This window comes from Dipodomys spectabilis, unplaced genomic scaffold (assembly GCF_019054845.1).
Source record: "Dipodomys spectabilis isolate Male_0828 unplaced genomic scaffold, ASM1905484v1 ptg000017l, whole genome shotgun sequence".
NCBI classification, from domain to species: domain Eukaryota; kingdom Metazoa; phylum Chordata; class Mammalia; order Rodentia; family Heteromyidae; genus Dipodomys; species Dipodomys spectabilis.
The window spans coordinates 19,251,371-19,275,828 of NW_024870694.1; the positions used below are offsets into that span (position 1 = coordinate 19,251,371).

The window sequence follows — 24,458 nt, forward strand, 5'->3', positions numbered from 1 at the left end:
AGGCGGTGATTTCAGGAAGATGCTTCTTGGCACAGGGGTTGGAGAAACAATGCAGGGATTACTATTGCCTTCCAGAGACCAATGGATTCCTCTCTACGCCCATTTTGTTGATGACAAATGAAAGCTCAGAGAAGTTAACAAACCAACCCAGAATCACACAGATGTCCAGTGTGAGTCAAGATTGAAACTCATATATCTATCTCTACCCCTAGGCATGCTCTTTCCAAGGTACCATACGGCCTTTGGCTCTCCAAATAGGTGTTTTCCAAGGGCATCAAATGGACTCCAGTGTTCCTCCCATCTCTTCCATTCTAACTGTCCCGTCTACATAGGACCCAGGTAGAGGATGAGGGAGAGGCCAGTTCATCAGAAGCAGAGTGAAGACTGTCTGTTCTTCTAAGGAAGGGTTAACAGTTTGCCGAGTTAATAGCTAACACTTCTATCTGGTTTGAGAGATGGAGGGAACAGGGCACTTCAAACTGCAAGTAGGGAAGAAAGGTGGCTCTGTGAATATAGTTTCCCAAGGAGGGTGCTGGTGATTCATTCCTTGGTGGTGACGGTTGTTCATTTGTTGTTTTTACAAACCTGGCACAGAGACCAGCTATAATAATACTAATGTCCAACACTGATGTGCCAGGCACTACTCTGAGCACTTACAAGCTAGAGCAGTCGTGAGAGATTTCAATTATTCAAGCAACAGCTGGGAGTTAAATTTTGCCGTAAGTCTAGCATCAGCAAGAGCCCTGATTTGCCTTACTGACTCATCTGGAGGGCAGAATCTGGCATCTGATGCTGGGTTGACATCTTAGCTCTGTGACTTGTACAGTGGCAAGTTCTACAGCATCAATCTACACCCTGAGAAACTCATTAATGGGGACAGCAATGGTGGCTTCCTCATCACCCAGGATGGTGTGGATAAAGGGCCTGTCCAGTGCCCAAGAAAGAGGAACTGTGAATATTGTTACTCCTCAGAAAGGAGAGGGCTGAGGCAGGTACAGGTGGCTCACTCCTATCATCCTAGCCACTCCAGAGACTGAGATCTGAGGATTCTGGTTTGAAGCCAGCCCAGGTAGACTAGATCTGAGACTCTTCAATTAACCAATGAAACGTGGGAAGTGGAAGTATGGCTTAAGTGGTAGAATACCAACCTTGAGTGGAGAAAGCCAAACAAGAGCTTGAGGTTCCTGAGTTCAAGACCTAGTACTAGCATAAGAAAAAGAAGAGGCTGCAAGCCCAGTGGAGGATGTTTTCACCAAACAATGAATACATTGAAATGTTGTGGAGTGAAAGTAACCATCTGGTCTAGGAGGAAGGAAGGGAAAGAAGACAAAAACTCATTTCAGAGTGTGGGGAAAAAAGCAAATGCTAAGAATCCTAAGAATTGTATATGAAAAATTCAAGGGTAGCAGACATTCCAAATGAAATTTCTAAGCCAGACTCTAGTAGCTCACACCTGTAATCCTTGTTACTTAGGTGGCTGAGATCTGAGGATCATAGTCCAAAAACATCCCAGGCAGAAAAGTCTGTGAAATTCTCAGCAAAAAGCATGAAGTAAAGCTGTGGCTCAAGTGGTAGAGTGCCAGCCTTGAGTGAAAAAGCTATGGGAAGGTGTCATGGCACTGAGTTCAAGACCTGGTAGGGGCACTCAAAAAAAGAAGAAGAGAGAGAAGAAATTTCTAACAAGTCATTATCCATTGAGAAGAAAAGAGAAAAGTATTTGGTCTTTGTTTTTAAGTCTATGGTGGGAAGTGGCACTATGGCTTTTCAGCTCACCTTGAGCTGAAGAGCTCAAGGACAGAGCCCAGGCCCAGAGTTCAAGCTCTATGACTGACAAAAAAAAATTAAGTCTATGATGGCAACAATACAGCTCAGGGTAAGCCACAAACATGCAAAGAGAGCAAGAGCCCAGGTATCACCCCAAAAGCAACTCCAAACTGTGAGCTTGACTTCAGATAGACTGAACGGGTAGGAGAAGGCAGATGATGTTTGAGTCAAAGCAAAGCAAACCAAACAGAAGCCAAACAAAGAGGAGATATCTCAGTGGGACTCTGCCACTCTGGAAGAGATTTGGTCCTTTTCAGAGTAGTTGTCCTAAATTTAAAATGGAAGAACAAATGTAAAAGTGAATATTGTGTCTAAGGTAGAAGAACAGAGAATTTACTGACCTTGCAAAACGCACATACGTTTGAATGCAAGTTGCTGAACAAGGTGCCATTCAGGGGCCAGTTTGACAAATCTAGAACACACAATAGGAACTATCCAAAGAGAGGCAAATGGACCAATCACACCCTTGTTTTCAAAAAAATAGGAAAAAGAGTATATTCTGGAAGCCACACATTGATATTCTTCATTCTAATACTTGGCAAGATTCTAGAATAGAGTCTGCTTGCAGAGATCCACAGCTGAGGAGCTGTGTCTGATGAGGGCCTTTGGTAGTTGTACACTGCAGAGTCTGGTGGGTTTCTCTCTCCTTTTTGTAAGCTCTGGATGCAATCTCAGGGGCACACCTTGCCATCTCGAGCCCAACCTCTTAAAACTGTTATGATGGCAATTAAGTCTCCATGTGAGTTAGGTGGAGACATGCAAACCATAGCAATGGTGAAGTAGACTACTTGGGGGGATGTGTGTATGTGTGTGTATGTGTATGTGTGAGGGAGAGGGAGAGAGATGGAGGATGGGGAGGAAGGGAGAGGGAGAGGGAGAAAGAACACACTGGGGCTTACATTCAGGGCCTAGAGCTTTTTACTCAAGGCTGGTGCTCCAACCACTTGGACCATAGTTCCACTTCTGGCTTTTTCCTGGTTAACTGACTATAAGAATCTCCAACTTCTCCACACTGGCTGGCCTCAAACCAGGATCCTCAGCTTTCAGGCTCCTGTGTTGCTAAGATTACAGATGTCAGCTACCAACACCTGGATAATGTATGCTTTTATTTTTCTTTCTCACAATAAGCAAGATAAGGAGTTTTGCAATCCGTTTCCCCAAGTTTGTATCCCCACTCTCTTATTTATCAACTGTGCAGTCTTGAGTAATGTAGCTCATCTCTCTGGATCCAGTTTGTTCCTCTGTGAACAAATTAAATTACCCACAATACTGAGGAATAAGGTTCAGAGATAATATATTTCTTGCTGTCTTGTTACCAATATATCTGACCTTATTCCAAAACAGATTTAACTTGAGCACTATGAGAGATGTGCAAATTCAAGTGTTCTAGCCTTCGTACCTGATGGGGATTGTGGATGGTAGAAGCTTGAGACGGAAACTCTGCTACATCAGCAAGCCCATATGCCAAAATTGCACTTAGAATCCAGATATGAGAAAGAGGCAAATTCTGAAGGCTCTCCAAATCTTAAAATCTGTGTGTGAGTGTGAGTGTGTCTGTGTGTGTGTTACTGGTGCTTGTACTCAGAGCCTGGGATGCTGTCCCTTAGCTTTTCACTCATGCGTTCTAGTAGATGAGCCACAGCTCCACTTCCAGCTTTTTTGCTGGTTATTAGAGTCTCACATGCTTTCCTGATCATTCTGGCTTCAGACTGTAATCCTCTGATCTCAGCCTCCTGAGTAGCTAGGATTAGAGGTATGAGTCACTAGCATCCAGCTAACAATTACAATCATATATTTTTGCGCAGGAGGGCTAAAATAAGAGTAAATGCAATGAAATCTTTTCATCACTTGTGCAGAATGTGTTATGTTTTAGGTTCTGGAGTCAGTGCCTCTATAAATCCTCAGAGTGAATAGAAAGGGGCAAAACTGATGCTAACAAGAGTCAACTAGATGGATAACAGTTCAGTGATGACTTGGGGACCATCCTGAGAGCATTTCTAGACCTAGGGAAGCCACATGTTGTCTTCTCCAGCAGCCAGGACTGCATGACCGCATCTTACTGTGTTGATCAAAGCATTAAACTTGATTTGGCAAGGTGGTGGCTAAGGACCTATCACACACACACACACACACACACACACACACACACACACACACACACACACACACACACACACACACACACACACACACACCAGCTTGGGTTGCAATCCATGGAAGACACTAAGAGCTGGCTTTCCTCTGTTTCCCAGTGTGATGGGGTCGAGGTAGACCTGAGCAACATCTTCCTGGAAGGCATTGCCATTCTCAACATTCCCAGCATGTACGGAGGCACCAATCTCTGGGGAGAAACCAAGAAGAACAGAGCTGTGATCCGGGAAAGCAGGAAGAGTATCACAGACCCCAAGGAACTGAAATTCTGTGTCCAAGGTAAGCTAAGCATGAGCAACATTGTGCTAGGCAGTGCCCAGGGGTGGGGTGTGCTTGTGAAACCTCATCAGGGCTTACAGCAAGCTTTCTAAGGTCCACCAGCTTGCCAAGCACCTGGTGTTCTGGGAATCAGCTGACTTATGGTCTCTGGTGTTGCAAAGGTTCCAATCTAATTGAGATGGCAAGACTGGCAATAAAGGAATTCTAAAAGATAGTAAGAAATCACACTAGGGCTCTATAACATTAGGTGTCAAGTGCTGCTTGCATCTGGTTCCAGGTGTCCTCTTGTGTCTACATCCAGGAGTCCAGTGTCAGCCCAATTCACCTGCAGCAGCAATGGATTCCACCATCACTCTTCCTCCTGAGAATACTGTCCACTCAAATTCCACAACTCCACTCATTCCACCTACCTGCTCACTCCTCAGGCTCTTTGCCCTGGCATCCCTGGATGCCAGATGGTTCTCAGACAGAGTACTTGACCTTCTTCTTTCTTCTACCTGTACGTGCCTCTAATTCTATCTCTGGCATACCTTGAACCCCAGATTCATGTGACTTATTTCCTCTGGTTTGTGTAACAGACATCACAAATCCTTGTCCATGATAAACTCCTGTTGTCCCTCCCAAGCTTCTCCAGCTCCATTGATAGTAAGTCCGACCTTCCCAGGACTCAAGTCAATACATCAGCACCATCCTCAACTCCGCTTTTCATCTCACATCCAGCCCATAAGAAATATGTCAATTCTACCTTTAAAAAGCTAGGATTGCAAGCGTGAGCCAATAGCACCCCTCTCCTAACTGTGTTTCGGCTTTGTTTGTCTGTTTGCTTGTTTGTTTTTTGCTGGTCCTGAGGCTTGAACTCAGGGCCTAACTGCTTTCCCTGAGCTTCTTTTGCTCAAGGATAACACTTTACCTATTGAGTCACAGCTCCACCTCTGGCTTTTTTGTGTGTGTATGTGGTTAACTGGAGATAAAAGTCTCATAGAGTTTTCTTCCTGGGCTGGTTGCACACTGTGTTCCTCACATCTCAGTCTCCTGAGTAGCTAGGATTATAGGCATGAGCCACTGGCACCTAACCCAACTTATTTTTTAATACCTTTGGCTTTTTTAGTATGAAATCAGCACTTTTTATAAAAGCATTGCTAGCTGGACTAATGGGGTTGAACCACATCATTGGTTCATGGGGGGGGGTGCATGTGTGTGTATATGTCTGTGTATGTGTACTATTTGGGCTTGAACTCAGGGCCTCATGCTTTCATTTAGTAGTAGTTGTTGTTATTGTTGTTTTTAAATCATGAGTGGTGCTCTACCACTTTGGCAACATTCCCACTTACAGAGTTTTACTGATTAACTGGAGGTAAGAATCTCTCACATTTACCTGCCCAGGCTAGCTTCAAACCAGAATCCTCAGATCTCCGCCCCTCGCATAGCTAGGATGATAAGAATGAGCCACTGGTGCCCAACTAGATCACTGGTTCTTTAATAAGGCCTGCTTCTTGAAAAAGAAGATTCCCGGACCCTAGCTGATCTACCTAATCAATTTCTGGGTTGGATTCTTGGAAATTTTAGATCTGCAGTGAGCTTTCCCAGGTGACTGTGATAGTCTGTCACATGTGAGAACCACTGGTAGAGACAGAAATGCCTACCGCCTCTTGCCAGCAAGTGTGTGTTCTTTATGTCCTGAGGTGGGATGTGATTGGACCTCTCAGAGAAGAGGAAAAGCTTGCCTCACCACCAAAGGGAGCCATACTTTGATTGTTTTGTGGTCATCATTTCTTATTCACAATCAGGTTATTCATGTGAGGACAAGATCACCAAGAAGCCTCCTTTACTCCTCCTTCCATTGAGAGAGGACTCAGAAATTTTTCTTTCTCTTTTCCTTTGTTTCACAGAGCAAACTTTTCAATTTGTATAAATTATTAAACTGAATGATGCAGTCCCCCTTCCTTCCTTGGCAAGGAAAGATGTGGGTGCTAGCCGAGGACAGGGGGAGGGAGGGTATAAAAGTTTCTGCAAATGTTCCCATCCTGCTGTTCCTACCTCAGCCCCAATCCTGGTGTCCAGCCCCTTTTGGATAGAGAAAGGAATGAGTAGAGTAGAATCTTCCTAAAGGCTTGAGGAAGCTTTTGTTGAGATCATGCCTCTGGGAGAGCTCAAATTCGGCCTTCCCCATCTGATCTATCTTCCTCTTCTTCAAGCAGTGTAAAGTATGTGTGGAATGCCCTTGACCACCATGTACAGGAACTCTCTGCCCCAAATCTCCCTTTCCCACCCCTAGAACATGCTGTCAGAGCTAAAAATGAAGCCACTTCCTGTTCTTTAGATGAGGACATAAGCTGTTCAAAGCATAGGCCAGGGGGTTGGGGGTGGCAGCTGGGTTTTGTGGACAGCAACTTGGAGCTTTCTGCTTGCAAGATGAAGTGAAATGATGAGGCAAGGTATTGACCTGACAGTCAGGAGGACTGGGTTCCAGTCCACGCTGTGCCTCTCATTAGCATGTAATCGTAGGTGCATCTTTTCACCTTCTTGACTTTCAGTTTTCCCCACCTATAATAGAAAGTCTGACAATCATACTCTGAGTCTCCTTACAGACCCAGAAAATTTAAATATAGACTTATTTTGGTGTGTGTGGACTCCTGTTGCATCATGCAAATGCTTTTCCTTTCTGTGTTTTTTCGTTTTTGTTGTTGTTGTTTTGTCAATTGTAGGCCTGAACTCTGGGCCTGGGCACTGTCCTCAGCTCTTCAGCTCAAGCTAGTGCTCTACCACTAGAGCCACAGTGCCACTTCCAGCTTTTTCCACATATGTGGTACTGAGGAATCGAACCCAGGGCTTCATGCATGCAAGGCAAGCACTCTACCACTGAGCCACCTTCCCAGCCTTGCTTTCTGTGTTTTGTTTCAGGATTTATAGGCCTATGGCTAAAGCTTCAGGGTACCCTCTTTACAGGTTCTTCAGTTGTTGAGATTTTTTTTTTTTAACTTTTGGGGTTTTCATTGGGACTTGAAGAATGGGAGAAGTCAGGAAAGAATGTGAGACAGAAAAGCTTTATCACAGGAAATAAAAGGAGAAAAGACAATAGAAGGGGTTACGGTTAAACTTCTCATGGTAGATTAGTTGTTCTCCTAGGAAAACAAGAAAGACGTTCATTTGAGATTGAGATTAGTATCAAGGGTTAGAAGCATGGTCCAGTGACAGAATACTTGCCTGGCACACTCTAGACCTGGAGTCAGTCCTTACTGCACAAAGAGAGGAAGGGAGAGAGGAGAAAGGGAAGGAAGGAAAAAAAGGTAGGAAAGGAGGGAGGGAGGGAGGGAGGGAAGGAGGGAGAAAAAGAAAATAAAAGAATTCTGTTAGCATGAGTGAGTTCTGTAAAAAAAAATTGGCTGATGAAAAGTAATAAGAGTCCCAGGGAAAATAACCAGGCTTACAGTTGAATAACCTGGGTTTAAACTTTGGCATAAGCTTTCTAGGTTTATAAACCTCGGAAAATTGTCCTACCTCCCTCAGTCTCACTTCCTCATTGATAAAATAAGCATAACAGTCACTCATCGTGAGGATGATGGATGTAAACTTGAGCCATCCTATAAACTCAAACATGCGCACACACCAATCCTGGAGCCTGAACTCAGTCTCAAGCTCTTGCTTGGCTTTTTCACTCAAAGCTGGTGTTCTACCACAGCTTCACTTCAGTCATTTGGTTAATTGGAGTTCAGACTCTTAGGACTTTTTGCCCTGAGCTGGCTTCATACCTCAGTCCTCAGAACACAGCCTGTTGATTAGGATTGCAGGTGTGAGCTACCAGCACCTGGCTTGGATAAAGACATAATAGAATGTAGCCTCCTAGATTCATGAACTGTCTAAGGCTATTCCCAATTGTTTCAATCAGTGGCCATCTGGCCATCACTGTGAACCACAGTCAGCCACTAGTTCTTGGAGGTAAGAGAAAAATTCTGATGTCCCTCAAATTGTGTGCATTTAACAAAGTTTACTCTGGCCCAGGTCTTTCCTATTGGCTGAGACAAAACGTGTCAAATGACCCCTAAAAAGTCTTCAGGAGTCTAAGCTGTACACACTGAGACTCCTCTCAGTGCTGGGAAGTAACCATGGCAACATACATGCCATACCTGTTAAATGTTCATAGACCTACAGAGAGACTTTGCTTTTTATAGGGCATTGCAGCTTTGTCCTTCAGTCTGTCAAGAAGCCCACATTGTGTGAACATGCTCCAAACCAGTCATTATCTTCCCTCTATACACACCCTCCCCCTCTCCTACAACCCATTGCCTCCCCAATGGCCACATGTTCCCTGTCTTCTTAATGTCTCACCTGTTGTCCAAGCCAGATACCCAGAAGTCATGCATTTCTCCACAGCTGCCTGGCAGAACTCTTCCATAATTATTTATTTACATGTCTCTCTCAGCAGACTGCAAGCTTCTCTGGGAGCCCCAGATGTCTTAAAGGTCCTTTCCTCTTCCTTCTCCTCCTCTTCTACCTCCTCTTCCACCACCTTCTCCTCCTCCTCCTGCTTCTCTTCCTTCTCTTCTTTCTCCTCCTCCTCTTCCTCTTCTTCCTCGTCCTTCTCTTTCTCCTCCTCCTCCTTCTCCTCCTTTTTTTGTGCCGGTACTGGGGCTTGAACTCAGTGCCTTGTGCTCTTCCTTTTTCCACTCAAAGCTGGTGTTCTAGCACTTGAGCCACACCTCCACTTCTGGCTTTTTTGTTGGCAAAGTGGAGCTAACAGTCTCTCCGAATTATCTACCAGGGAGTTGGCTTCAAACCTGATTCTCATATCTCAGCCTCCTGAGTAGCTAGGATTACAGGCATGAGCCACGAGTCTCTGGCTTATAGTCTCTCCTACATTCTTGGGTCTGACAGAGTCTCTGAGATCTCAAAAGAGCTTCTGAGTATTGATGGACCAAAAGCACCCCAGAGTCAGGGTACATGGAGTGGTGCGTTAGGGAATTATTTCTGACTTGATATCTCAGCAAAATGGAATTGGTATGAATGTTGCTAGCATGCATATCACAGGATACCTCTGCCAGCATCAGGCTGCATTGGATCTCAGGAGACCTTTCAATCCTCCCACTTCCTACCTCCATGCCTCTCCCTACTCCCAGCCGACCCTCTACCAGGCAGTATCTGTGGTCAATTTCCACACACCTTTCATGGCACCTGGCAATTGCTACCCTCCTGGACTCTGCAGGGTGAGGCAAGAGATAATTCTGCAGCTTTCAAATAAAGACCACACAGTATGGTTGCCAGTTTCTAGAGAAACTGTGATGCTTTCTATATATAGTTTTGAAATCTCAGAATCATTGGCCTCTTGGAAGCTTAGATAAGAAAAGAGGGTCAACAAGGTAGGCTGCTTGTCCTTGGGCAAACCCAGTCTTTGGTCTTCTAGACTCTTCTAGAGATCAGTAAACTTTTTGTTCTGCCAAGAGCTACATAATAACTACTATGATAACTAGGTTTCGTGGGCCACCATCTCGGATGAAACTTCTAAGCTCTGTTTACCCTAGATAGTTCATAATGAATACATGGGTCTGTGTTTCAATAAAACTATTTATGTGAGTGCCAGCTCTGAAGCTCAAATTTAGTATCTAGAAACTGTTCTTTAGCTTTTTTTGCTCAAGGCTGGTGCTCTACCACTTGAGCCACAACTGCACTTTTGGCTTTTTACTAGTTAATTAGAGATAAGAGTCTCACAGACTTTCTTACTAAGCTTAGAATCATAAACCTCAGATTCTGCCACCTGACTAGCTAAAACTATAGCCACCAGCACCCAACTCAGGAAAACTCTGTTGACAAGAACTAATAGCAGGCTGGATTTGGCCCTTGAGCCATGGTTGGACACTCCCTGTGCTAAAACTTCGCATGGCCACAATACTAGGAGCCCAGGTATGGTCAGGGCGTCAGGGTATGTATGAGAAATGCAGGCTCCCAGGCCTGCAGAACCACGGTTCCACAAGATCTCTGAGTGTTTGCATGGACACTTGACTTATAAGAAGCACTGTACTGATGGCCTGGCTACCCGCTTTAGGAATGCCAGGAAGAAACTTAATAGATCAAAAGAATGAGGTCCAAGGAAGGTAACTGACCTATCCCAGGTCACTCAGTAGATCTAGCCCTAGAGCCCAAGTCTTAGTATTCCAAACAAGGAGTTCTTCCTACACCTATCAGAGATCCCACCTAAACCCCACCCCAGCCTCCTCACTCTGGCTGGTCCTGCTTCAACTCCAAATCACTGGAAATTCAAGGGAAGCAAGTGGTCCTTCTTCCTCAGCTGTCTTCCATGTGGAGAGGACTTTGTTCCGGGTGAGTTTCCTCCTCCCTGACTCCTGTCTCCAAGACCTAGGAGTGGCAGAGGAGATAGAAATGTGCCTCAGGAGGCTGCTCAACATCTGCAGAGGGAAACTTGCTCACACAGGTTCAGGCTGGAGTAAAACTCCAGCTCGATTCCTGCTTCCAGAAGTCTGCTGTTCAAAATAGAACAAGAACACTCTCACTTTCTGCATGCAGAAAAAATGTCTAGACTGGGCTCTTTGACAGGACTAGACAGACACCTTAAATTTTCCCTCTTCTGTTTGTCCCCATCTTGGTTCCCAAACCAGGCTCTCTGTTCCCCTGCAGCAGCTCTTAGGCTTTTAAGACTGAGTGACTCCTGAGACCAATACTATATCAAACTGCCATGTTGGCCGCATCTCTGCACAGCCTGAACATGGGTGTTACTCTTGAGAAGCATTTGTCTTAGTTTGGATTAACAGAATAGGCTGAGTGGCTTATCTAACAGAAATTTATTTCTCAAAGTTTTGAAGGCTAAGTCCAAGATCAATGTGACTTGATTCCTGATGAGGGCCTGATTTATAGGTAGACACTTCCTACTGCCTCCTCGAAAGGAAAGATGTCTTGTTCACTTATCTTTTTACAAGGGCATGAATCCCTTTCACAAAAGCTCCATCTTTATGTCATAATTATCATCTTTCAAAGGCTCTATTTCCATATATACATATATATTGATATGATTATCTCACTATATAGATGTATTTCTATATATATATTTCTATATTTCAATATATGAGTTTAGAGGGACAAACACATTCAGTAAAAGTCCACTGGTAGCTCATAAGCTATAATCCCAGGAGGCTGAGATCTGCAGATGGAGGTTCAAAGTTAGTACGGGCGACAAGTTCTGAGACTCTTATCTCCAATTAATCACCAAAGTGCCAGAAGTTAGCTGTGGTTCAAGTAGTAGAGTGCCAGCCTTAAGAGGAAAAGCTGAGGGACAGCACCAATGAGCCTGAGTTCTCAGTACCAGAAAAAAAAATCAATGCATAGCAATATTTAATGTTCCACAAATATGTATTGACTTGTTATTTATCAACTGCCTACTTAGCTGACAAGACTTACATATTTATTGCATCCATTTTATGTTGAAGGATACTAAGGCTTCATGTCACACAGGACAGAGTTGTACTCATGTCTGCTTTCAAGCTTAGCTCCAGGTGCTGTGGAGGATGCAGCAAAATATAATGTAGTCCCTCCCTTAAGTAGTGCATCATAAACTTGCTGCCAGCATGTGTTTTGCTGTGGGATGGGTCTCAGAAAGTACCTAACAGTCATGTCAATACTTGTAAGTAGCCAAAAACGAAAGAGTAGCAGTCCATGAGCATCATAGAACTTGAAAGGCAAGAAAAAGAGAGTCCTTCCTTCCAAATTTGATTCCAGCTTTCCCAGTACTATACTGCATACCTAGTGTTACACAGTATAGTACTGTGTGGTCACAATAGGTGATCAAGAAATACCAATGCCTGAATGAATGAATGAATGAATGAGGTAGTATGTATGCTAGTTCTTGGATCTGGAAAGGATGTAAAGAGACAGTGAGTGAGAGAAGGGAGGGGGAAGAGGAGGGGCTGAGGGAGGCGTGGAACTAGCACACGGAAGTGGCAACAGGGAAGATAGAAGCTTGAGTAATATGTCATGGAGTTTGTGCATAATCTTTGCCATAATGAGGAGATGAAATTTTTGAAGCCGGGAGCAGTAAGAGCTAAGTCATGAGTCATAGACTGTTTTAGAAGAAAGGGAGAGACCCAGCCACAAGGAAGCCTGTAAAGAGGCTAATGCAAAATGCAAGCTTACAATTCTAAGACTTTGATTTGGGAACCAGTGGCCCCAGAGAAAAAATGAGCAGAAGCCAACAGGAAGTGGAAGGAGGATCAAGAAGATACCCTGCTACAGGGATGATTTTCCCCCACAAACTGCCCAACATCCTGGCCACTCTCCATTACCAGAAGCTTCTGTTGACAGAAGGGATGCTCTAAGCAGTGACCTGTAGCTCTTTCTTTCTACCTCCAGCACACAGCCAACTCACATCTCTTCTCATGTACACACCAATTCACCCAACATTTGCTGAGGATCTACTTGAAGTTAGTAGTAGAGGCTAAAATATTTTTAGCTAAATATTTTACATTCATCACCTCATTTAATTCCTCATGCCATCCCTAGCTTAGTCCAGTTTTGGCTACTATCACAAAACACCACAGATACAATAACTTATAAAGAAAATGAACTCATTTCCCACAGTTCAGGGAAGCTGGAAGTCCAACATTGAAGGGCCACATCTGGTAAGGGCCTTCTTGCTGGGCCATGACCTGGCAGAGGGAATTACATATGTACAGAACACACAGGAGAGAACAAGGGGCGAAATTCTTTTGAAAACAACACATCTTTGAAATAACTAATTGTGCCCCTTAGTCCATTCATAAGGATAGAGTCATCATGGCCTAAACACTTCCCATTAGGGCTATTTTTTTATTTATTTATTTTTTTTGGTCAGTCCTGGGGTTTGATCTCTGGGTCTGGGCGCTGTCCCTCAGCTCTTCAGCTCAAGGCTAGCGCTCTACCACTTGAGCCACAGCGCCACTTCCAGTTTTCTGGTGGTTTATTGGAGATTAGAATCTCACAGACTTTCCTAACTGGGCTGGCTTTGAACTGTGATCCTCAGATCTCAGCCTTCTGAGTAGCTAGGATTACAGGCCTGATCCACGGGTGCCCGGCCTCTTTAGTACTATTACAAAAAATAGAGGGGGGGGGTGGGGCTGGGAAGGTGGCTCAGTGGTAGAGCACTTGCCTTGCATGCCTGAGGCCCTGGGTTTGAGTCCTCAGTACCACATAAGCAAAAAAAAAAAAAAAGCCGGAAGTGGCGCTGTGGCTCAAGTGGTAGAGCGCTAGCCTTGAGCTGAAGAGCTGAGGGACAGCGCCCAGGCCCAGAGTTCAAGCCCCACAACCGGACCCAAAAAAAAAAAAAAATAGAGGGGGGGGGAAAACCAAACCATTGAAACCATAGCAACCTCTGAAAAACAAATTTCTAGATTAGAATAATGGGTCCCAGGGAGATTAATTAACCTGTCCAAGGCCGTGTTAATTAGTGGATCTGTGTGTAACTAGAGCCCTTGTCCTAGTATTCTTAACCTAGAATTCTTTCTACATATACCATAGTTTGTTTGCCCAACCTCACCAATTCTGGTTGACCCTGAATCAACCAGAAAACTGCTTCTGTGTCATAAACCCCCTTATCTTCCTGGGGGCCAGTGGTGCCCTTTGCATTCCTTTGAGTTGTAATTAAGTTTGGTCAGTGGAGAGCTCTACAATACACATTATGTAAGTTGTACCTGAGTTATGCAAACCAGGCTTGAACTACAAAATCTCACCTCAGCATCACCACGAGCCAAGAAGTCCTTCCTACAAGGAGTCCAAAAGACCACACTGTGCTCCAAGTTCACCCCTACTGCCTTGAGACACCCTTTCACCCCCCAAGGTGTTTGCCAAGTCCTCTAGATCAGTTTATTTTTTGAGTCACATAGACCTTGATTGGAAACCTAGCTTTATCATATGCCAGTTATGTGATATTAGATGTTTCCTAACTTCTCTGAGCCTCTGGGTTTTGATCTTGGCTTTGGATTTTTGGTTGTTTGTATGTATGTGTCTGTGCACATGTGCACCATAATTGCTTTTTCATTTAAGGCTGATACTCTAGCACTTGAGCAACACCTCTTCAAGCTTTCTTGCTGGTTAGCTAGAGATAAGATATTTCCCCAAGCTGTCTTTGAACCACAATCCTTAGATCCCAGCCTCCTGCATAGGATTTTAAATGTGAATCATGAGAACCTGGCTTCTTGTTTTTTTTTTACGTGCAGATCATAGTTTCTGTGTTTTTTTGTTTCATTTATTTATTTATTTATTTACATGCCTTACTAGAGCTTGAACTGAGGGCCTGGATGATATACCTTAGTTTTTGGGTTTTTTTGCTCAAGGCTGACACTCTACTACTTTAGCCACAGCTCCACTTCTAGCTTTTTGCTGGTTGATTGGAAATAATAGTCTTATGGATTTTTCTGCTCAGGCTGGCTTCTATTTGTGATCCTCACATCTCAGCCTTCAGAGTAGCTGGGATTACAGATGTAAACCACTGGCATCTGGCTTTCTATGCGTATCTATTTGATACTGAGATAGTAATTTCTAACAGAGTTGCTGCAGAGATTGAAAATAAGTAGAAGCTTTGCAAAGTGCTAGGCCTGGTCTAGTGTCATTACCCAGCAAAGAAGAAACTGAGGTCCCAAGGCCACATGACTAGATAGAGCCAGAACAGACCAGCATTTCAGCCCCAGATACTGGGGTGCTGTGTTCCTTCTCCAGAGGCCTGGCAGTATCCTCCCCACCAACCCACCAGAACATAGTGGCTCTTGGCTACAAGGTCTCATCCAGAGTCCTTGCTGCCCACTGGCCACTTTATAGACCTGAGTGAGTACAAGAACCCTTCGAGCCGGTGTGTTAAGGGCTCAGCAGAACGTAGTGGTGTCAGCCAAGTCCATGCACTAAAAGTTCCCAGAGCAGGACAAGGCTGCCTGATTGTAGCTCTCCCCTCTCCGTACCACCCCTCCCAGCCAACCCCCCTCCCAGCCCCATACAACAGACAGACTGAAAAAAAAATGGAAAAGGAAAGAAACTTGTTTTCAAATAAAAGACCGGGTTCCCTGCCTGGTTTAGGATGATTTACTTGCCAGGAGAGGTAGTGAGGAAGTCACCCTAAAATCTCAGCAGCATTGTGCTCTCCTATAGCATCTCTACTTCTCTCCCTCGTACCCTCCCCCTTCTCCTCAGCCCCTCTCCACAGACACACACACACACACACACACACACACACACACACACACACACCCCTCCTCCTTTGCTTTCTCTGAGTTACTTTAATCTCCAGCTCAAGAAGGCCAAGTGCTAACCATGTAGCAAAGCTAGAACATCCGCGGGCATCTCTTTCTAAGGAAACAAAATCTCAATGACAGCAACGGTTTCCTGCAGGACTTCAGTGTTCAGGGCACGCTGGCCTCCCTTCTACACTCACAAGGCCCCTGCCAGTGAGGTATTATCTGTTTCCACAGAGAGGGCAGAGAAGTTAGTTGCCTCTGCCCAGTGACAAGTAAGTGGCCCAGCAATAGGATTCAACCTAAATCTGTCCCAGGCTCATGCTGTCTGGTCACAACCTTTTGCAGGGTACATAACTGTGCTGGTTTGAGGAACACTAAGGAAGGAGCCTTCATGCCTGGGTAGCTGGCTACAAGGGCTTCAGCCTCTGCTAGAGACTGAGTTAGTGAGTGAGGAGGGACAGCAAGGTCATTATTGTAGATCTTTTCTGGGTTAGTTATGGTTGAGTTGCCTTGAGGGCCAGGTAGGAATATGGAGATGGAAAGCCAGTTTGTCCAGTTAAAGCTTCTTTCTTTCTTCCCTCCTTCCCTCCCTCCAGCCTTCCCTCCTACCCTTCCTCTCCCCCTTCTTCCTTTCTTCCCTCCTCCCTTCATTCCTCACCCCTTTGCGCCCTGGGAACCCCAGTGGTCCTAGTTCTTTCCACATCCACATGGTAGGCCTCTGCAGGCTTCAGTGTTTCTAAGGTTGCTTTGACTCTCTTAGCAGCCTTCCAGCTGCACGACCAGTCCCAGTGGGGGCTGAGATGATCTGATCAGTGTCCAACTTTGCTGGGGCTCAGGTGGGCGTCTGAGCCATCAAGCATACATGGCACATCTCCATGGGAATTTGGAGGCAAGAGCACAGCCCGAGGCGATGCCTCCCCCAACCTTGGCAGCCCCGTCTGCAAGGAGGCCTGCCAGTACCACTCACCTGTCTAGACTGTACGGACTGACCTGGCCCGCTGCAGAGCAGAGCTTGGCTGAGTCCTTTCTTTCCTTAGAATGAGGTATCAACAACCTCCAGCACCCAATAGTTTCTTGTTAACACACTATTAAGGGTTATTGCTGTTTGCAGAACACTTCATATTCTTTATGTCTTTTGTTCGGAACATACCTAGTAAAGGAAATTTACTGTATTTTATTTATTTATCCTGTGCTGGTACTGGGGCTTGAACTGGGTGCGTTCCCTTAGCTTTTTCCACTCAAGACTGATGCTCTACCACTCGAGACACAGGACCACTTCCAGCTTTTTGGTGATGAATTAGAGATGAGTCTCACAGGCCTTTCTGCCCAAGATGGCTTTGAACCACAATCCTCAGATCTCAGCCTCCTGAGTAGCTGGGATTATAGACATGAGCCACTGATGCCTGGCAGCTTTTACGATTCTTCCTCTTACAGGCTGAATTGAGAGACCCTCTAAATTTATGTTGAAGCTATAAACACTAGGATCTGATTGTGACTGTATTTAGAGACAGAGCCTTTAAGAAATGACTACGTGAAAAGAAGGTTGTGAAGGTGGACCACAATCCAATAGGAATGGTGACCTAATAAGAATATAAACTCTACTGGATGTCAGTGGCTCACCCTAGCTGCTCAGGGGGCTCAGTCCTAGCTACTCAGGAGGCTGAAATCTGAGGATCATGGTTTGAAGCTAGTTGAGGAAGGAAAGCCTGTGAGACTCTTATCTCCAATTAATTACCAAAAAAAAAAAATGTTCAAGCCTCAGGACCAACACACACACACACACACACACACACACACACACACACACACACACACACACACACACAAATATGGAAAAGAGAAAGAGGGAGAGAGAAACAAAGAGAGAGTGAGATGCAGATGCACACAGGATTGGTGTCCATGTGAAGACAGTGGCCATCTGCAGCCCAAGCAGAAGCTTCAGAGAAAGCCAACCCTGCTGGAACCTTGATCTTGGACTTGGCATTGTCCCTTTGTCTTCCAGAGCTACCACATGGCCTGAAGAGAGCAGTGAACAGGTCAGATATGTCCCTTAGGTATGTGTATTGTGCCATTCATTTACCTGTCAGTTTGAGTTTTGATCTCTCCTCCCAACCATGCAGAGGACCAAGAAAATAAAAAAAAAAAATGAGGTGTTGAGATCAAAGAAGGAAGAAAGGAAGTGGAAGTCAGGGAAGAGATTAAAGGTAGAAATCTCTGACAGAGTGGGATGCCCACTTAATCTAAAGCTCACTTGGATTTCTAGCCTCTATATGGAGGTGGGAAACTGAGGAACTTTAATTTTTAACCAAGCACAAGTGGCTAGCTGCACAGGATGGTTCAAAAACAGCCTGGACTGGTGTATTTCATACATAAATAAATTCATTTTTTTTTATCTTTTGGTGATACTGGGGTTTGAACTTAAGGGCTGTGTTTGCTAAGCTGACACTCTACCACTTGAGCCACACTGCCGGCCTTGCTTTTTGCTGGTTATTTGAGAGGTAGAGTCTAGCGAATTGTTCTATCCAGGCTAGCATGGAACTGTGATTCTCCAGATCTCAGCACCCCTAAGTAGCTAGGATTACAGGTATTAGCCACCAATACGTGGCTCGAACTAAATCTATTTTAAATGCCCACTCTCTGCCAGGCACTTTTATACACAGCTCTGACATTCAAATCCCATAACCATACTTGGAGTGGTTATAAGATTCAATATTAAGATTCTTAATTTTCCATTGAGAAAGCTCTAATTCAAAGCAGTCAGGAAGTAACTTGCTTTTTTTTTTTTTTTTTCCACCCCAACTCCTGCATATATCACCAGCAGCTTTCTGGCCTCAGGCTAAAGTTCTCAAACTTGGAAGTGTGTTAGAACCTTCCAAAGGGCTTGTTAGAACACAGTCTTCTGGGCTCAGCCCCTAGAGGTACTGATTCAGCAGGTCTGGGATGAGGCCCAATAATTTGCATTTCTAACAAGTTCCCTGGTGATGTTGAAGCTGGTGGTCCAAGATCAAGTTCTGAGAACCACTGACTGAAGGTAGCCAATAATTTAGCCCAATGGTTCCTAACCATGGCGCAATTTGAAATCACCCAAGGAATCCTTAAAATAAATTTGATGATGGCTAGTTACTTCACCTGCCATAGGGTACAACCTGGGCATTATTGCCTTTAAAAGCTCCCAAATAAGCTGGGCTTTGGTGGCTCACACCTAGCTACTCAAGAGGATGAGATCTTAAGATCTCTATTTGAAACGGGCCAGGTTAAAAAAAATCCATGAGATTCTTGTTTCCAAACCACCAAAAATCCAGATATAGAGTTGTGGCTCAAGTGGTAGAGAGCCAGCCAGGTTCCTCTAACACATGGCAAAGTTTTGGAAGCACTAGTTTACCCTCAGACCTCTGTTACTGCCTTCCTCAGTACCATCCACCTCAGCTAATCACTATGAGGACCATAGGAATCTGTCATTGCTGAGCCCTGCTCCTGGCACCTCATCCTTACTTCTCTCAGAACTTCCATTCTAGAATTCCTCAAGTCTCTTACTTGCATTTTGATCATCCAGACTTTCACCTCTTTCCCCTTTGTATCCCAGCCCCTGAGATCCAATCCTTGCAACCATCTCCCACCCACAACCAATAGTTTCAATCTCCTTGCTCTCTCTTTGAGAAACCTACTGAGAGGAATCCATGTAGCTAAATCAAACTAGAGGCACAGAAGCTTCTTAAAGTTGATGACTCTTGACCTTTATTGCTATGAAGAGCAATTGGGTGTTTTTGTAAATGATCAAGTTATAACATTAATGCATATTTAAAGAAAGCTGGACCACCTAGAAAAGCATAATGAAGAAAATAACAATTACCTTTAACTTAATTACCCAGAACTCACTGCTATTAGGATTTGGCTGAGATTTGTTCTTTTCCTCCAGGCATATTCTTAGCTAGATGAAAGCATACTATATAAGTAAGCATTCGCACTTAACATTATGACATGAATATATTTAGTGTTAGTGAAGCTCTGTAAACATAATGATAGCAAAAAAATAATACTCCATCATATGTATACAATACCATTTATTTGAACTTCCCCATACAAATGGAAGTGAGAGGTTCATTATTAGACATAATGTCATAATGCATATATTTGTATGGCTCTGAACAATTATTTCTCATAGTAATCCTAAGAAAGCAAGTAATGACTCATCCAGATGCAGGTGGCTCACACCTCTAATCCTAGCCACCCAGGAGGCAGAGATAGAGAATCTCCAGTTCAAAGCGATTCTGGGCAGGAAAATCCATGACTATCCAACAAAAAAAAAAAAACAGAAGTAGAGGTGTGGTTCAAGTAGTAAAGTACCAGCTTTGAGGGGGGGAAAAATAGGTAAGGGACAGTGCATGGGCCTTTAGTTTAAACCCCAGGACTGGCACACACACAAAAAAATGATGGGTCAAATAGTAAAAATATTGCCGGAAGCTGGTGGCTTACACCTGTAATCCTAGCTACTCAGGGGGCTGAGATCTGAGAGGATCACAGTTCAAAGCCAGCCCAGGCACGAAAGTTTGTGAGACTCTTATCTCCAATAAACCACCAGAAAACTGGAAATGGCGCTGTGGCTCAAGTGGTAGAGCACTAGCCTTGAGCTGGACAGCTGAGAGACAGCATCCAGGCCCAGAGTTCAAGCCCTACAACCAAAAAAAAAAAAATTGTAGGAATATTTCAGATTCATTACTGTTGACCAGATTCTTTCCAGAAAAAGAAACTTATCTCCTGCTTTACATCGTCAGTGTAAAGAACATGCATGCAGCTTTTCTTGGCCAGCATTTGGTGTCACTTGGTATCACTTAGGATTTGGAGAATGGGGTGATATGATCATATTTACATTGATAAAGTTGAATCCTGGAGGCTGAACCAAAGGGAATGGATAACATTGGCCTAACCATTCCACCTTTCCTTCCATGTTCTCCTTTTTCTAATTCCTCATGCTTTATCTGTTCTTTCCTGGAGAGCATCTATTAAGTTTGCTAACTACAAAGACTACACAAAGCCTTGTCACCATGGAATAACAGGAGAAGTGTTCAATGGCCTTCCTCTGGACACACAATCTTATGCCTGACTGCTCTCTTTCTTTAGCTCTAGCCAAAAGGAGTCTCTGAACAGTAATTCTCCTTAGGGGAAAATATTTTTGTTATTTCCCAATGAAATTGCCAGGTAAGCTTATTATTTTGGTGGTGGTGGTGGTGATGATGATGATGGTGTGTGTGTGTGTGTGTGTGTGTGTGTGTGTGTGTGTGTGTGTGTGTGTGTGTGTGTGTGTGTGTGTGTGTGTGTGTGCTGTCCTAGGGCAAGTCCTGAGGGCCTGGGCTCTGTCCCTGAGCTTTTTTTTGCTCAAGGCCAACATTCTACCACTGAGCTTCAGCTCCACTCTGGCTTTTTGCTGGTTAATTAGAGATGAAGTCTCACGGACCTTCCTGCCTGTGCTGGCTTTGAACTACAATGCTTAGATTTTAGCCTCCTGAATGTCTAAGATTATAGACATGTGCACCTGGTTGTTTGTTTTGTTTTTCCATCCTGTGCCTGAGCACCCCATACAAGACCATCCCTATGCCTGGGTCCTCTCCTCCTTCCTTTCCTCTTTTTAACCCAGAAAACTGCCATGACATTCATCCTTAACTCCCTTGCTTGAGTATCTGTGGTGCCTATTTCTCTACCTTGCCCAATCAGAGTCATAACTCAAGCTTCCTTGATCCCATGGCTCGATTTAGCATTTTCTATACCTAATTCTGTTTCTCTTTCTGCTACAAGTCCCATAAGAATAGATCATTTTAGCCAGGCAATCATGGTTCACGCCTGTAATCTTAGCTACTCAGGAGGCTGAGATTTGAGGATGAAGGTTTAAATCCAACCCAGGCAGGAGGGTCTCTGAGACTCTTAATTAACTAGCAAAAATCTGCAAGTGGAGCTGTGACTCAAGTGGTGGAGTGATGACAACCTTGAGCAAAAGCTAAGGGCTTAGGCCCTGAGTTCAAATGCGTTCAAATGCCAGTACTGGCACACACACACACACACACACACACACACACACACACACTGTTTTTAAGTATCATTCATACTTGATGTAAACTAACCAGCATTAAATGGGTTTCTTTACCAATTTCTCAGTAGGTATTGTTGGTAGTTAAAAGGAAGATTGGCTAGGTTATGGTAAAAGGAGCAGCGAGAGCTTCCACTGGTCTTGCCTCTCTAGGCCAGGGAAGATAGAAAGAACAAATTCAAAGGCAGAATGGTAAAAGGCTAACAGGATCCTTGCCCCTTCCCCTACTTATATCTTCTCAGTCCCACAATGTAAGCCCCTGCCCCCACCCACCCACTTGTGCTGATGAGATCAGCCTTCATTATTTCTCTTCTGGAGCCAGGAAGCAAGGTAATGTGTGGGAAGTGATAACAACTTTAAAGCCATTCAACGAGAAAATTTGTTAAGAGACCAATACATTGTAAAGCTGAAACACTTGAGTCTATTAAGTTCTCTGCTTCTTAGAACATTTTGTTACCAGGGAATGTTTCAAGGAGGGAAAACATTGAAATAGTGCAGCACAGTCAGATAGCAAAGGTTGGTACAAAGAGCAACATTTTATGAGGCATCTGTCTTATAAAATGTTTGCAGAGAAACTTCTAAAAAGTTCTGCCTTTCTTCTCTCTTCCTCTCTCCTGCCCCAAATAAACTCCCCCCTCCACACCGCTTAGAGTCACTCCTTTCTCTCCTCTCCTCTCTCTCCCCCTTCCTCCTTTCTTTCCCTCCTCCTTCCTCTTCCTTCTCCTCCTCCTCCTTCTCCCCCCACACTGCACCTCTTCCTCCTCCTCCTTTCTTTTCTCTTTTCACCCCCACCTATATCTATACTCCTTGTTGTTTTCATAGACACCATTAGCGTAGCACAATAAGCTAAGACTGGTTATTTAGCCCCTTTGGTAAGAAAGGAACTAATTAAGTGACTAGAGGTTTAAACATTCCTTGTTTATTAGCTCCAAACTCCCTTCAGAGAGCCTGGAGCATTCTACTAAACAAACATTACCCTTTTATGGCTTCTTGTCCAGAGTCCAAATAAGATGTAGAGTTTAAGGAGACAGTACCTTTTCGCAGATGTGCAGAAAACAATACTTGAGACAGAGAAGAGTGGATGTAGAGGGGAGAAACTCAACCCTGTCCCAGGAAGACTACCATTGTCTGTTGGAGGTAAATGTCCATCAGTGATTACCAAGAGTTTAGACTGTATGATGTTGATACTTATGACCAGTCCAATGCTTTAACTATTTATTAGAAATAACATCCCTCAAGGGCTGGGAATGTGGCTTAGTGGTAGAGTGTTTGCTAGCATGCATGAAGCCCTGGGTTGGATTCCTCAGTACCACATAAACAGAATAAGCCAGAAGTGGTGCTGTGGCTCAAGTGGTAAAGTGCTAGTCTTGAACAAAAGAAGCTCAGGGGGGCTGGGAAAGTGGCTCAGTGGTAGAGTGCTTGTCTTGCATGCATGAAGCCCTGGGTTCGATTCCTCAGCACCACATAAGCAAAAAAAAAAAAAAAAGGCCGGAAGTGGTGTTGTGGCTCAAGTGGTAGAGCGCTAGCCTTGAGCTGAAGAGCTGAGGGACAGCACCCAGGCCCAGAGTTCAGGCCCCACGACCGGACCCCCCAAAAGGAGCTCAGGGACAGTGGCCAGGTCCTGAGTTCAAGCCCCAGGACTGGCAAAAAGAAAAGAGAAATAAATAACATCCATCGAGTAACAAGTTTTTAAGCAATATGGGGTCTTCTAAACAAAAGAGTAAGAAAAATCTACCCAAGTGCTGGTGGCTCACGCCTGTAATCCTACCTACTCAGGAGGCTGAGATCTGAGATTTGTAGTTCAAAGACAGCCTGAGCAGGAAAGTCCGTGAGACTCTTATCTCCAATAAACTACTTGAAAACTGGAAGTGGCGCTGTGGCTCAAGCAGTAGAGCACTTGCCTTGAGCTGAAGAGCTCAGGGACAGTGCCCAAGCCCAGAGTTCAAGCCCTGCAACTAACCAAAAAAAAAAGAAAAAGAAAAATCTAAATACTTCCTCATCAATCTTAACAAACACTGTTACACTGTACTTGGGAGGCTTTTTAGAGTATACAAGCCATCTGCTAACTAGACAAGCATTAACATGGACACAGTTTTCTAGTTGGTAGCTATTAATAGGATACTAGTGACTAGTCGTAACCTGTGAAGAAAGGTACTCTTGTCCTGGTAAGGCCAAGGAATTGAAGCTTTTTAAAACCCTGCCTTTTTATTTTGCTTCTGTTTGAAATACATAAAAGTTTCATTGTAAAGTAAGTCTCAGGCTCAACATCAAACATTAATCCTGCCTTTGCTTTCACAAGGGAAATTGGGAGGCAAAAATCAAAGCATCAGCAATGGGCAAAATGGACCTCTTCCAGGTTCTGAATCAGAAGCAACAGCCACCATGGGTGGCTGTTGATCCTGAGTAGCTGTGAGGCCAGGATTCATACTTTCTTTCCCTCCTTTTCTCATGTGAGCCCATAATATTCTGGTGTAGATGAAATAGTCTTTTCCCTGGCAGAGGTCACTGACTTTCCAAGGATGTCCAAGGAGGATGGCTCAGCAGTGGCTTACCACAGGCCAAACTCGAGGTTAATTAAGCATCAGTGGAAACAACATATTGTTCAGACATTGAGAGAAGTATACATCATGGCCTTCCTTAACATTTCTATTCTAGTCCCAATGGTTTGGATTAATGCCATTGTCTATTATGAGGTTTCTTGATAGGTCAACCTATTCATTGGATGTATATTAATGATCTGATTCTACTGGATTTTTCACTACAATTAAGCTGCTATTCATTAAAAGGTACATTTACTGACATTTGGGGGAATTCTCTACTCAGAGTGAGTTTGAAAAGGCCATTTGGAAGCTAGGTGTGATAGCTCATGCTTGTAATCCCAGCTACTCCAGAGGCTGAGATCTGAGGATTATGGTTCAAAGACA

At 44.2% G+C, this 24,458-nt stretch overlaps 1 protein-coding gene across 1 annotated transcript in view; it reads left to right on the forward strand.

Annotated features, from left to right (window-relative positions):
- Dgkg (diacylglycerol kinase gamma) overlaps positions 1-24,458 on the forward strand; it is a 206,193-nt gene that overhangs the window by 169,150 nt on the left and 12,585 nt on the right. The window contains exon 22 of the mRNA XM_042667936.1: positions 4,077-4,254. Coding sequence (XP_042523870.1) covers positions 4,077-4,254 — 178 coding nt within the window. The remainder of the gene's footprint in view (positions 1-4,076; positions 4,255-24,458) is intronic.